At 38.6% G+C, this 15376-nt stretch overlaps 1 protein-coding gene across 1 annotated transcript in view; it reads left to right on the top strand.

The window, feature by feature from the left end:
* The window catches only part of FRMPD4 (FERM and PDZ domain containing 4), a 68059-nt gene extending 52975 nt beyond the window's left edge, over nt 1-15084 (top strand). Inside the window, exons 7-16 of the mRNA XM_010281959.1 lie at nt 339-458; nt 1198-1334; nt 2536-2662; nt 5008-5097; nt 5674-5856; nt 9145-9283; nt 9882-10943; nt 11273-12544; nt 13739-14413; nt 14477-15084. Coding sequence (XP_010280261.1) covers nt 339-458; nt 1198-1334; nt 2536-2662; nt 5008-5097; nt 5674-5856; nt 9145-9283; nt 9882-10943; nt 11273-12544; nt 13739-14413; nt 14477-15084 — 4413 coding nt within the window. The remainder of the gene's footprint in view (nt 1-338; nt 459-1197; nt 1335-2535; nt 2663-5007; nt 5098-5673; nt 5857-9144; nt 9284-9881; nt 10944-11272; nt 12545-13738; nt 14414-14476) is intronic.
* The last annotated feature ends 292 nt before the right edge of the window (nt 15085-15376 follow it).

Below are 15376 nucleotides of genomic sequence, written 5' to 3'. Positions count from 1 at the left end.
GAAGCACAACTCAGTTTGTATTTCACTTGGATGGTTTTCATTAAGGTCTGTTTTCTCTGTCCTTTCACTCTGGTTTTGAATGAGTGAATTCTGTTGCTTTGACGATGAGTTGCATTGGGCAGTCATGCCTATATGAGTCTAAAAGTCTTTCCACAAGGTTATATATATGATGTTCTTCTGTGAAGAACTTAATGAAGGCAAAGCTGTTTGTTGGGTAGAATTATTTTATCTTGCTACTATGTGGGTCTGGAGCAGGGTCACATTGCCCAAGACTACAGACCACCTTGCTCAACCAACTCGACCTGCCAAGCTCTAATATGGTTATTGCACTGTCCTAGGTGACCCAGAGGCCAAGCTCACATAAGATGAGATGTCTTTTCAGGATTAGCTTTGTCCCAAAGGATCCCATTGATCTTTTAAGAAGAGATCCAGTTGCTTTTGAATATCTCTATGTACAGGTAAGTGAAAGCATGGCCACTGTTAGTGTAAAGGAGAATAGATAGTTGGACTCGGTGTATATATAGATTTATATCTTCACATAGAAAAAGGTGGCTGCAGTAAATCCTGGTTTTTATTTCTGCTGTATAAAGCCAATGAATGCACTTGGGGAATGTGCAAATCTTCATCATCTGCAGAGTCCCCTTCCTTCATAAGTCTCTCCAAATAGTAATGCTTTGATATCTTTCCGAAAATATATTTGGCTTTACAAAAGAGTGAAGCTGAAGTAATTGCTAATACTTATTTTTCGTACTGTAATAACGGACAGAAATGATGTCTGAAAAGGAACTTCCAGTAAAATGAATGAGAAAACTGATGTACAAGCGATGTGGTTCTCCTGGGTATCTCACCAGGTAGAATCCTGCTATCTTGAGTCCAGATACACTGATACCCTCCCAGCACTCTTTGTGAAAGAGGATTACTGTGCTCCCTGGGAAGGATGAAGAGAGCTTAGTTCAAAATCTCCTGCCTTCTGCCCTTTGGCAGAGGTACGTGTGTTCTTCAGAAGTGCCCATATGCTGGTGAACATCTGACACCTCTGAGAGCGACAGTCCTACCTTCAGCATGGTCCTGCTTCTTCTGAGTTTAGGGTTACTCTTGATGTAATGTCAATTTAAAAAAAATAAAGAAAAAGTACTATAATTTATTTTTAGTGCAAGATTTTTTAACTTGATGCTCCCTCTACTGGTTTTTTGGCAGAGCTGTAATGACGTGGTTCAGGAAAGATTTGGACCAGAACTGAAATATGACATTGCCCTGCGGTTGGCTGCATTACAAATGTATATTGCAACTGTGACCACCAAGCAAACTCAGAAAATCTCCCTCAAATATATAGAGTAAGTTGAGAATGCAGTGTGTTCTTTAAAAGTGAACCATTAGGAGTAACTCATAGATTCTTTAAGGTTGTTTCTTTAATATGTCTATATGTACGCACCAATTTCAGCTTCATTCTTTTGTCGCTGAAATTGGTTCAGGTATGTTAAGAGCTGTAAGTATAGACCTTTTGGTTCATTTACCTTTTGGTCATCTGTTTAGGCACATGAAATAGCCTATAAATGTAAATAAGCTTAACTCATTTGCTTTCAGTGATTTAATGGTCAGATCTAATTTTATATGGTCTGAATCCTAAGGTTTTAGTAGAGATTCTTATAGTAAGATTCAGATGATTTCTTGGTTCAGAAGACTGTAGGGTCTTATATTCCATTTGTAAGATTTCTTAAATACAGAAGTATCCCAGTAGGCACCTGGTTAGTCTACTACGTGAATATGTAACCAGAAAGAAACAGAAAATTTCCAAAATGCAACTGTGTGTACAACGGTTTTAAATAAAAACAAAACAAAACACGAAAACCCAAACCTCAAAACATGTTGCTGTTGCTTAATTTACTTGCAGAATGGAAATAATTACTGTTGCACACTCAATCTTGTAGAGTTTATCCACCTTACTGAAGATCATGTCATGTTGTATCCTATTAATGAATCTGCAGAAGTAATTACTTACAAGTGAAGAGTCAGTCTTCTACCAAAATGAGTGCTTCAAGCAGAAAAGAAAATTCCATAAAAAGAGGGCAACTGGTTGTTTTGAGGAGGAAAAAACCCCACACAAAATAGAAGTAACAAAGACAATGGCTATCTGGTTTGCATGTTCTAAAAAACCCTAGAAAATAAAATGAAACTTGGCATTATGTTGTTAAATCATTTGCGATATTAATTCTGTAGTGGTACTTGCCTGTGTGGTTAAGTGCTATTTAGCAATACGGCATAGACTTTAAACATAAAAACTTAAAACTTCTTTTCTGAATGGCATGATGTAAGACATGGAAGGGATGCAAGAGAGATTATATATCATTTCAAAGCATCTTTTGCGTAAGTAATACAGAGTTTGAATATAGAAAATAATGTGTTATTGCACAGCTCTGGACTTAATCAACTCTCCTTCAGTTTTCAGGTGTTCATTCTCTTGGCATCATAGTTACCAGTCTTTAGATAAATAATCATCACAGGAATGTGAAATTAAATATATGCCTTTTATTACAGAAAAGAATGGGGATTAGAGACTTTTCTTCCATCTGCTGTGCTGCAAAGCATGAAAGAAAAGAACATAAAGAAAGCACTTTCACACCTTGTCAAAGCAAATCAAAACCTAGTTCCTCCGGGTAAAAAGGTACTACATTTGCATCTTAATGGAAAATATGTTTTAAAGAACAGAAAGGGTAGCGTGCATGGGAAACATTTAAAGTCAATGCTTCGGAGAAATACCTAGCCATTATATTTTCAGAGATATAACTTTAGGTGCTCGGTACAACATAGCCAAGAACAATTAAAGCTAATTAATTATACCCCAACTAAACTATCTTTTTATCTTGAGAATGCCAGAAAACTGGTTATTAATACTTGATGTATGATAAAGATATATATTTTTAAATTCATTTAGTGCTTCCTATTAATGGCAGACTTGTTAGGAAAGTTATTGTTCTTTCTCTGATGCTCTCATCTGAGCCACATTAACCTATGGGCCTGACATAAATGCCGTTTTTCACGATTGGTTTCCGTTATGCTGTAAACATAGATCTAACTGGATAGATGATGATCCTTACACTAAAGGACCCCCTCTCTTGCTGTTGTAAAATGCTTTTCTTAGCACAAAGCTTTCACTTCAGCTGGGAAAAACATGTAGAAGACAACGTCTCTGAGAAACGCCTTTGTTATGTTCATACAGCTGAGGCTGGTTTTAGACACCATAATGAGGTTTCTTTATGCAAGTCATCTAGTACCTCTTTGTAGTCAATGGAGAGAAATAGGCACTTCTAGCGAGCGATTCATCCCATCCCACAGTAGGGACCAAAAATAGGTCAGATCACTTGTGTCCTAGAAATGCCTATTTCTCTCCATGCACTATAAAAAGAACCTAAGAGTGACTAGTTGAGACATAAAATGAGTTGAATCCTGCTCCATGACACCTTGTTTCTGAACAAAAGAACCCCAAAACACCTGGTGCCTGAGCTAAGGTTCATTGTGATCAACAGAAATCCTGCTTGGAGGTTTCAGATCACATCATGACTGTGGACGTAGCTCTGTGTGTTTGACCTGGGGTGCTTGGGAAGACAGGCCACCTTTTTGACTGAAGCACTGCACACCTCCTGTACTGCTGAGGCTAAAGCTGAATAATGCCGATTACTTACTGTTTATGCTGGTAGTGTAAGCTTGGGTTTATTTTGGAAGCCATCAGTGCTGCAGGCATTGCAGGTGGTGACAGTGGCACACAGTATCAGTTCTTGGTTAGAAGAGAGGTCGCAACAGTCCCTTCCTGCAGCAAGCAGACTTCATTGGCTTTGCTTCATTCTTTTCTGATTTGAGTTTTGGAAATACGTTGTGTGCCCACCTGCTTCTTTAGCAGGTAGGTCTCAGAAACAAAGCTTCTGAGCTCATCGTCACCTGCTGTCTTGCTTGTAGGTATGAACACAGGAACTGATTTCCTTCTGGGGTCTTCTCTCCCTCCACATGAAGGGAAGCCTGTCATTCTCAGGATTCTTCTGTTTTTCACAACCCCTGTGTTATTTCTCCAGCAACTGAACACCTAGTAAAGGGAAGGGGAAAGCATTCCCACTAGTTGCTCTGCGCCAGGTTCATTTCCTCCATGGTGTCTAGAAAATCCTCAGTATTGGGGCTCTTAAAATGCTGTTCAAGATCAAATAAAATTTTGAACTAGAAATCTAGTGGCCAAAATGAGAAGAGCAAATGAGATGAGCTTGTTTCCTCTTATCTTTTAAAAGTCCAGATGTAAGGATTTATACCAGGGAGGTATGAGGTGTTTGGGTGAAATGAACTGTTTCTTGTTTCCAGTCAGTCTCATAAAATATTTCCAAGTTGTTTCTTTTCAAGTAGGTAGTTAAAGCTCAGAGAAGAAAAAGGAGAAAAATTATGACATATATTGCATGATATGACCATATGTATTGGTGTACTGTATTTGGCTTTCAGATCTATTCCCTACTAAATATAGTGGAAGAGTTTATTTTAAAAAATGGAAAATACAGTAATGAGGTGGAATAATATGCCATATGCCGCAAGTACCTAGCAAAATGTAATACACATAGCTGACAAAAGCAATTTCTTTGTTCTCTTTCTCTGTATAGGTACATAAATGTTTAAGAACTGATGGTGATTATGAATGGAAACCTGCTGTCTAGCCTTGAAATCCCTCAATGCACAGATATTTAATCCGAGTAGTTTTAACCTTTTCCCTTTGTTGGAGCAGTTACCATGTTCGTGCAGCGCTGTGATCTGCCCATACCCAAGTCCTCAGTGCGTTTTAACTAAACAAGCAAGATCTGAATTTTAAGAATGAAACTGTTTCTCCTCATCTGAAACTCAAGCATCTAATGATTTAGTTTCAGGCTCTGAAGAGCTGTTATTGAAGTCTGTTCTCCGTACACAAATACATTTTCTTTCTGAAATTGATAATGTGTCGATTTCCACCACTACCTCTTACCCCTGTTTCTCCTTCCTCAGCTATCTGCTCTGCAAGCCAAGGTGCATTATTTAAAGTTCCTCAGTGATCTACGACTATATGGAGGGCGTGTTTTCAAGGCAACACTAGTGGTAATATTTCTCGTGAAATAGTATCTCTCTTCTCTTGATTTTTTAATCCAAATATCATTTTGCAAAAGCTGGACCATATAATTTTCTTCAGAAGCTTAGGTTCTCTTCATACACTGTTAAAAATAATTGTTAAATTGAACCAAATCACTTTTTTTTTCTTTTAATCTTGAAAATAACAGTCCTGTTATAATTTGAATTTTTACTGGGGATTTGGAGATAGGTTAGCACCCTTTTGGCAAATAGCATGATCCCATTAACTGTAGAATACTCATATTATTAGTCTGGGAAACTCCTGATGACAAAGATGTTCTTATAACAGAAGCATCTGTCTGTCTATCTTACTATCCATTTAAAAACTAAAAGTACAGTCAATTTCAAGGAGCAGATTCCTTTACTTTTTGTTTTTAATTGTGTATGTTCTTCTGTATTGAATCTTCTTAGGAAAACATAATAATCTTTAACTCAGAAATGCCATGCAAAGGTAGCCCCATGAAAATGAAAGGCAGTGATGATTTTTGTCCCTATGTGGTGCCTGTCAGGTTTTTTACTTTTGCTTTTTTTATTTTTCTGCTAAAGCAGGGAGAAAAGCGTTCAGAAGTGACTCTGTTAGTCGGGCCACGGTACGGAATCAGTCATGTGATAAACACCAAAACAAACCTGGTGGCTCTCCTGGCAGACTTCAGCCACGTGAACAGGATTGAGATGTTTACAGAAGACGAAAGCAGCGTTAGAGTTGAGCTGCATGTCTTAGATGTAAAGGTAAGTTTGTTGTTGATTTATATTGATATAATAACTTTAAATAAAGTTTTTGTCTTTATTTGATTATTTGATCAAGCTGTACTGTTCTGAATGTCTTCATGCCAATAATATTCCGAGGGTGTGCATTTAGCCTTTTTTTTTTGGTCAGAGTGCATGTAGAGTACGGCTTGGGCACTTGAGGGCCTGCAGTGTGCCAGACTGGTGCTTTGCAGCACTTGTATTCTATTCTGATTTTTCACTTGGCTGAACTCAGATGACTTGCTTTGTTGTTGTCTTCCTTGATTTCCATGGTGAGAAGAGGTGATGATGAAATTGGCCTTTTTTTGAAGCTCCTTGGGCCCCTAGAAGCTCCTTCTAGTGTAACAGACAATATTATTACCATTAGAGAATCTCCAGCTGCATCAGACCAGTGTCCACTGTGATCCAGTGTTTTATCTCCAAAGTTCACTGCAAGTAACCTCATAGCGGTTACCAATGAAATAAACTGTAAAAAGGCAAGGTATTTTCTTAACCTTTATAATTCCAGTTAAGTGTTTTACCCTATACAATATATTCATAGATGCTCTTCATCTACCTATAGTCATTTAATTTCTCTTGAATCCCCCTTTAACACTGTGTCTGTGGCATCTAGTGGCAATAAGTGGAGATTTGTGTATTATATTGTCCTGATTCTTCTTGACGTGTTTTCTATTTGGTTTTGAAAGGATAGGCTTCATAGACTATCTAGAGCATTAATCAGGATAATCAGAGATTGGAGGAAGAGTTCTCATTATACTTGAAATTTAAACTTTATATGAAAATAAATGGAGCCTAACGATTCTTCTTACCCAGCTATACACAAAAAATGTACACAAGGAATATTTTACTAGCTTTTGCTTTGAATGCCTTAGGTTTATTGACCTGGAACTGTTTCCCTGTATTTACGTAAATGAAAAAAACATTGCCGTAAATAAATCCAGATGCTCTTTGGCAGCAACTTAAGAGAATTGTACAGGTTGTTGGACACAGCACCTCTTTCATCTTACTTAGCAATGGTAACATCTGAGGATCTCAGGCTATAATGGCATTACTGTGCTAAATTCAGAGCCCTCTTGTGAGAAAGCTGTTATCCACTTTTTAAAGAAGGAGAAAGTAATATAGAAATTAAATCCATCCCATCTGCTCATATGTAAAATGCAGCACTGTATGCCATAGTATTATATATTACCATGATATTCAGTTGGTTTATATTATAATACTGGTACTGTCTTATTGCAAACCATGTATATCCCCTTGCATTTTGACACGTGCAATCTTACACACAGAGAGACTGGCCTAATATTAATATTACAAATCTAGCAGGCTCTGGGTGGAATTTGACAAAAAATTGCCTCTCTGTGGAGCACAAGTAGGTGTTGTCACTGTATCGTATGTAGGAGATGCAGGCACACACAGGGAGTTATTCTCAAGTGATGTTTTCATCCCTTGGCTTACCCTAAGGTAGCAGGTTCCTATATCCAGATTCTAAATATGCCAATATATATGTCATATATGCAACTATTTTCTTAATGAATAAATGAATAAGCAGTTTGGATTTTTATTTTATTTTTGCTTCTTTTTAATGTATTCTCAAGCATGTATCACTTGGCAGAAGCAGGCAATAAAAGTTCAGCTGTCACTGTTCAGCAGATTAACAGTAGTTCACAGCACTGTTTTCAGCAATCTGAGATTTCTGTGGAGATCATCCGTTTCTGTCAATCACTGCAGAAAATTTGAGATCAAAATAGCATTTCAAATGTTAGTTTTTAGTAGTCATTCAAAAGAACAGAGATTAATTAGCCCATTGTAGGTTTAATAATTTACAGTTAACTTTTATAGCTATAGTTAAATGCTTTGAAGGAAGCATGTATTGAATAGAACCTCAAACTGTAGCACGAAATACTTCAAAGAACAAAAAAGCATAAATTTTTCAATGTTGCTGAAAACTGTTCATGCAACATTCAGGGCATCTGGGGCATTTTGGCCTAAGATGCTGCAGCACAGGCATTTGAAAAATTATCAGACCTTTTGTGGGTTTGGTAATAAGCTCTGATCATCAGTTATGTTTTGGCCACAGCCTCCATCAGAATCAGTTGTCTTTTAACTAGTAAGTGGTCGAGTAAGTTGGATAGCCATCTTTGTTGCATGTAATGTTCCTCCTGGAACAAATGATGCAGGTCCCTGCATCTGTCTTGTGACAGTGGGCTCTGCGTACTAAATTATGATAAATTGTCACAAATGTCCACATAGCTATGAGTCACTACAAACTGTGAGTGATAAGATGGGTTGTCTATGGTGTAATTTCTGTCTATGTATAATGGTAAGGGCTTCATTTTTATTTCCTCTCTAGGAGTTGTAGAGGCTAGCCACCTTAAAATAAATTTGAGAAGAGCCTTTTGGTGTTAAAAGCTACAAAGACATGAACAAAAAGTTTTAGACAAATGCATTTATATACTGTGGCAAAAGAAAAGGGAATTAAAGAAAGTATTTTTCATATGGATGTCTTGGGTTCAATGCCTGCTAGCCTGGCGGCCATAGTTTTTCAAAGCTCTGAGATCTCTCATTTTTCTCTTAGGTCTGACTCTTTTTTTAATCTAAGTGCTTTGAGTTTATTTTCTTTGCTGATCTCCCTTCTGAGATCATTTCTCTTTGTATCTGTTTATCTGCTTATTTTTTCATCGCTTGTCTTTTCAGTAACGCCAGCCCACAAACACTGAAATCTTTTAAGCTGTCATTGTAATATTCACTGTCACTGCCATGTAATGACAGCTTTAACCTCACTACTGTATTTTCTGAACTTGAACTTTCCCTGACTCTGTTTGCTTCACATGTTTTGCTTCTTTACCTGTGCTTAGGGCACCTCATTTTCTGGGAACCTGCAGATTCCCATACTACTGCAAAACCCCAGTGCCTAATGTACCAGGTGCTTAGCCCTTCGCAGTTTCACAGCAACAGTAAACAGTCCTTTTGTGAGAATAAAGTCTATAGAAGAAAAAGATGAAGCAAGAGTCTCAAAATAGTTAGCTTCACCCAGAAAGAGAGCAAAATTAGCTCTTAAAATATCCAGTTGGATTTCTACCTTACTGCAACTTCAGTCTTTTCTAAATGTTTGACATTGATATTGGCGGTGAGGAAAATAAGTTCTCGTGTGTATTTTTCACTGTGGTGTTTGTGATGTAATTCCTTTTGCTTCCATGTAGTAGTATTGTCAGCAGGTAAACAGATTGAGGAGGAACAGCCTTAACCAAGAGTTGGTTGTATTCTTCTTAGCCTATTACTCTACTGATGGAGTCGTCAGATGCAATGAATCTTGCTTGCCTAACGGCTGGATACTACAGACTGCTGGTTGACTCAAGGCGCTCAATATTTAACATGGCCAACAAGAAAAATACAGGGAGCCGAGAAACAGGTATTCATTGCACAGTATGTTAACAATGGTCCCATGTATAAAGCAGAAGCTACCTTAAGCTAGTGCACCTCCAGATAAATATAAGGCTATGCCAAATGAGATCTGATTGCTGGCTCAGACCTAGCACAACAATATATCAGTTCAGCTTTATGATGTTCTAATATTCAGCCTATGATAGCATCTTAATGGTAAAATAAACCAGATGATTAATTTCTTTCATACTGTAGTAAAACAGATGCATGCTCCCTGTGAATGTTATTATTTTATATGCATATATCTTTTGTAAGAATACATATGGTGTTGGAGAAACCAGCTGGGGATTTGGTTTTGTGTTCCTGTTCCTGGAATAGCATTTGTACATATTTGAGGTTTAGTTTTGTACTATAGTACAAAAGTGCCTGTTAAACTTTAGGTCATTAAATCAACAGGAATTCAACTTAGAGCAGAGGTGAGTTTGAAAGTGCTTTTCTAAAGTGTTTTATGACCCAGCTGTCCTATTCCCAAGCTTAATTGCTCGGTATTAACAAGTCATTGTTTAAAAATTACATTACTTAGCTCTTTGATTTCACAATGTTGACTTTATTTCACCATGTTATAGGAACTGAAAATAGAGGGAAGCATAATCTTCTTGCTTCTGAGTGGAATTGTATACCAAAAACTACCACTTTCCTGGCTGAAGGAGATCAAGAGACTCAGATGTCCTTTGCTGATCCAAAACAGAAGACTGTAGATGCTTCTGAAAGTCTGTTATGTCAAAAAGAACACAGACATCTGTACATAGAAAATGCTTATAATTCAGGTGGATTTGATCAGCATCTAGCTAAGCAAAGTGATCCCACTGAAGCAGAAGAAAGCAGAAATTTTAATCAGCCTTCACTGCTGTCACTCTCAGGTTTGGAATCTAGCAAGAAAGCACAGGATTCCCCCAGGGGAGCAAAAGTTTCCTTTATATTTGGAGATCACAACTTGGATGGTATCAATCCCCAGACTCTTGGCTATGAAAGGCTTTTGGATGAAAGTCCAGAAGTACTAGAAAAACAAAGAGCCATTTATATTAGTAATGCCAATGACATTAAAGGCCTGGAGTTGGCACCAGATGCTGAAAGCATTCAGTTTGCTACAAATTCTGTTTATGCAACTATAAACGAAGGTAAAATATTTGGAGCTGCGGAAGGGATAGAAGAGCCTTTGCTGCATGATATTTGTTATGCAGAAAACACAGATGATGCTGAAGATGAAGATGAAGTAAGCTGTGAAGAAGACATTATGGTAGGAGAAATCAATAGGCCTGCTCTTCTCAGCCTTTCTGGTTCTAGTGATGACATTATTGATTTGACTTCACTTCCACCTCCAGAAGGTGATGATAATGAAGATGATTTCCTATTGCATACCTTAAACATGGCCATTGCTGCTCCTCCACCTGGCTTCAGGGACAGTTCAGATGAGGAAGACTCTCAGAATCAAGCAACGCAGCCTAGAGACAACAAGGAGCAAGCCAGTAATGTAGGCAATGATGACATTCCAGTGTCACTTATCGATGCTGTCCCTACTAATACAGAGGGGAAGTGTGAGAAGGGCATAGATGATGCTGTAGTCTCTACACTTCAAGCACTAGAAGCTTTGGCTGCTTCAGAGGAACAGCAGACGAATGACAATTCAGGTTCTTTCACCATAGTTACATTTATTCATTGAAAGTCATTCCATCTCATCCATTTAGCTTTGGAAATACGCCATTTCATGAGTGTTGTTACTGGTTTTTTGGTTTTCCTTTTTTTTTTTTTTTGCCATCATTTTTCATACATCATATTCCATATTATTTAATGGAACTACCATTATGTTACTAAACTACTTGTCCCGGGAACTGTGCAATAAAGTCAGAGTATTCTTACAAAGCATATTTTTGTCTGTAACACACCCCCTTTGCTTGTCACTTATGCAGGTGCTTCAGCTGCTGTCATTTAATTGACTCTTATTTTTTGTGGCTTGCAGGTGTAGCTATCCTGCGAGCATATAGCCCTGAGTCATCTTCAGATTCTGGCAATGAAACAAATTCCTCTGAAATGACTGAAAGCTCTGAACTAGCCGCGGCACAGAAACAGTCAGAAAACACTGCACGTGTGTTTTTGACCACAAGTGAAGGCTACCAACCCCTTGTGGAAGAGCAGACTGAATTTCCCATCGCTAAGAATCAGGCTGGAGGGCCAGGCATGAAGCCCTCACAGCCTTTGGCTGGTCGTCAGGCTGCAGAGCTACAGTCAAAAGTTGTGCCTTCAAAGCAGATTCTTCATTCGGATAACATGGAAATGGAGCCAGAGACCATGGAAACAAAATCTGTCACTGATTATTTTAGCAAATTGCACATGGGATCCTTGGTATACTCTTGCACTAGTAAAAGGAAAAATAAGATGACAGACAGCGAAGTAAAAGCACCTTCTGATGGCAGTGCTACTGTGAAAAAGCAACAGGGAACTAAGAAAGCAGAGGCTGATGAAGATCTAAAAGCTAAATTTGGAACTCTTTCAGCAAGAGACAGTCAGCGCCTAAGCACTTTTAATGTGGAGAGAACCGCCTTTCGCCAAAGGTGGTACGCTGCCGATGATGGGGCAGCAGATAAGCCAAGCCCAGAAACAGTGAATGGGAAGACTTTTCCAAGAGTTCCTGTCCTTGGTAAAACAGAAACTGACTGTAAGGATGAAATGAATCCTGAGGTGGATCAGGATGATACCTCGGGGCTTAGCCAAGGTGAAAACTTTCTGTCAGATATGACTCCCATGTCTTCAGCCAAAGACCTAAATGACGCAGAAGATACTGATTTATCTGCAGATGACCATCCTTCAAAGCTTCCAGAAGCTGAGCAGAGCGTGGCTAGACTTTGTGAATATCACTTGGCGAAGCGTATGTCATCTTTGCAAAGCGAAGGCCATTTCTCACTGCAAAGCTCTCAGTGCTCTTCAGTGGATGCAGGATGCAGCACAGGCAGTAGCACATGTGCTACCCCCGTTGAATCGCCTCTTTGTACCTCTGATGTTAAGCACATTATCTCTGACCCATCAATGAAAGGCATTGCCTATATTCCAGCAGATGAAAGAGCTCCCATTCTTCCAAACCATGGAACGACATACAAGGACCTGCACCAGCAGCCTGAAGCTGTGTGTCACAGAATGACAGTGCCTGTCGTACATTCAGCAATTAATGCTGAAACGTTGTTCGGCACTTTGAGAGAAGGATGTCATCGGATCCCCAAGATAAAAGAAACTACAGGTACAGCAGTAATAAAGCGTTTCTTATGTTTGTTTTTAAAGCTATGTGTTAAGGTTGAGGTCTAGATGTGACATTTGCATTATCTTTGCCTGAAACTGCAGGTCAAGCTGTAGCAGTGGGATTAGACCTTCGGTGTATCTATTCATTTTACTTGTACTTATGAGCTGTTTACAAAGATAATTTTTTTTCAAAAAATTCTCATTACAGTTAAAAATATATGGGGGGACGTTAATGGAGAGGTCTTTCTTCCACTCTTTGGAAGCCTCTCCAAAATCCATAGTCACTTCAGTTTCAGGATACTTGTTAGATTATAAGATGACTTCACAAGGTATATTAATGTAGGAGAGAAAAACTCTTATTCATTTATTACGTATCTTACATGCTATTTTAGCAGACTGTCAAAAACATGCCAGTATGAATAAAAAGCTCTAAATGTAAGGATGAGAAAATGTCACTATCTTATTAAGCATGTATTTACTTCACCATGTGACAGTAGGTGTTCCCTTAAAGAATAATTTACATAAGAATCATTACCACATTTTTAAGTTCCAGTTTCAAGAGATTTTATAAACTTAGTGTTGTAAAAAAAAAAGCAGTTTTTCAGAGATAGCATTGGAAGTTCTTTCAGTCGGGTTTTAAATGTTTCCCTCTTCCTGGGTTGCAACCCCCATGTAGCACTAGTGTGTGGATGCATGAAAATCCAAAAGTGGAACAGACTAGGAGCAAGAATGAGAAATGTTCTCTGCCAAAAAAACACATAACCAAACCAAAATTACCATGAATGCAGCTTTCTGTACTCTTTCAGGTATAGCTGAAGAATGTCTTTTAATCTGAAAATATTAATCTAATTATTTAATAGAAAACATCCAATCCATATATTGGAGGAGATTTAAGAAGTTTTATAGATGATTTTCTAGTCCTTTTTTTAAATGAGTCTGCTGTAGTGGAATGAACAATTAACTATTCGTAAGTTATAATTTGCTGATAGATTTTAAGAGGCATCTTAGAGAAATACAAAAGACACAGGGAACTCGCAATGAAATTTTTGTGAAATATTTTGAGGAATGGAGACCACTTGGAAATACCAAGAATCTATTTGTCCTGACTGTTAAAGATATTTGAAAGTTCGGTCTCTGAATATTATCAGGGTGATGTTTAATTATTCTGTCTGCTCTTCTACTACCCCTAGTGTAGCTTTCACAGAGCCTGAAAAGGGAAGACAAGGAGGCATGCCTACAGCTTTTCCTAGACAGCCTCTAGCTGACTCCATCATGCTATCATCCATGCTATCAGAATCAAAGGTGCCAAGTCAAAATCAAGACTCTTGTGACATTCCCAAAGTAAATCAGGCTTGTGGGGCAACAGTTAGTTTACGGCCATATGACATGATAGGAGGAAGCCTCAGGATGCCGCACAACAGGAAAGTGCTGAGACGCAGCAGCAGCATCATTGGAGGATCTGCAGGCATTGAGATGCTGTTTGAAAAGAAGGCAGCTGCAGCCAGCTTGAAATGCCTGGACATCACCCGAAGAGACGAATCCAAATTGGAGAGAAGGGTAGAACTCCCCCTGGGCAAAAAGCTGTCAAAAAGTTATTCCCAGAGTTGTGTGTACGTCAGCACTGATAAAAAGGACAAGAGGTGTTTGAGCACAGGTGGCAGTCAGAAGGACTCCAAGCACTGTCGAACGTTGCCCTTGTGGAAGCTGGACACCAGCACCTGGAGGTGTCGTGGCCCCTTTAGCTATTGTTTCCTAAGCAGAGGAAACGATGACAATGATGATGAAGATGGAGACAGCCGTCAGCTCTCATGTCTCTTCGAACCGCAGATCTCGTGTGAGCTAGCAGAACCAGTTGGTCAGTCATTTTCCAGTGAAAATGAGCAGAAGATTTTGGAGTCCCCAAAAGGTGCTGAGCCCCCACAAGATGAGGCAGTCAACATGCATGAGAAGGGTAGTGCTGACATCCAAGGTGGACGAATTGATGTGAATCTCAATGATGTGGCCTTCGATGCACGAATCACGCGAATAAACGTGATGAAAGAGAAGACGTATGCAATGCCGGATGGATTTATTGCAGCACAAAAGGATGCCAATGAGCTACTCTCACTGGTCCGAGCAAGTATGGGCAAGAGAGAAGATTTACACCCAGAAACATATGACCTTAAACTTTCTAAGTACAAACAACTGTTATCTATGGAATCGAGACAGTTGGGAAGTGCCTGCAGGAAAATGGCCATGGCTGATAAAAGCCCTGAGGAAATGCTTTTAGCTATGACTTCCAGCTTTCAAGTACTCTGTTGCTTAACAGAAGCCTGCATGCGTTTAGTTAAAGTCATGAACTCTGAAACACAGCAGCAGGAAATTATAGCTAAGATAGACGAGGTTGTAATAAACTACATTTGTCTTCTGAAGGCTGCAGAAGCAGTGTCAGGCAAGACCTCCAGTGATCCTAGCATTAAACTCTTGGCTCGACATTCAACTACCATGGCCGCTATTGTAAGCACACTAACACGTTCTCTTAAAATGCTTTTAAACAAATAAAATACAAAAGTCACTTCATAATCTACCTTTGCAAAGCCATACATAAAAAACTTTTATTTACTGTATGTGTATGAACTAATGTAACAAACTCAGCTTTCTCTGTATATTTTGTTATTTTATATAAAATAGGTATGAGATTTAAAAAAAAAAGTTAAAATACTGAACACTGACAAAAGTAATGACTAGATTTGTCCTTCCGTTTATATAAAAACAAAAGCCAAAAAAACCTTCTCCCCAAGACTAGAAAACCGAACAGAAAAAATCCCATATAGGAGCAAATTGATGTTTGGCT

This window comes from Phaethon lepturus, unplaced genomic scaffold (assembly GCF_000687285.1).
Source record: "Phaethon lepturus isolate BGI_N335 unplaced genomic scaffold, ASM68728v1 scaffold19492, whole genome shotgun sequence".
Classification (NCBI taxonomy): domain Eukaryota; kingdom Metazoa; phylum Chordata; class Aves; order Phaethontiformes; family Phaethontidae; genus Phaethon; species Phaethon lepturus.
This window is presented reverse-complemented; position numbering and strand designations above follow the sequence as displayed.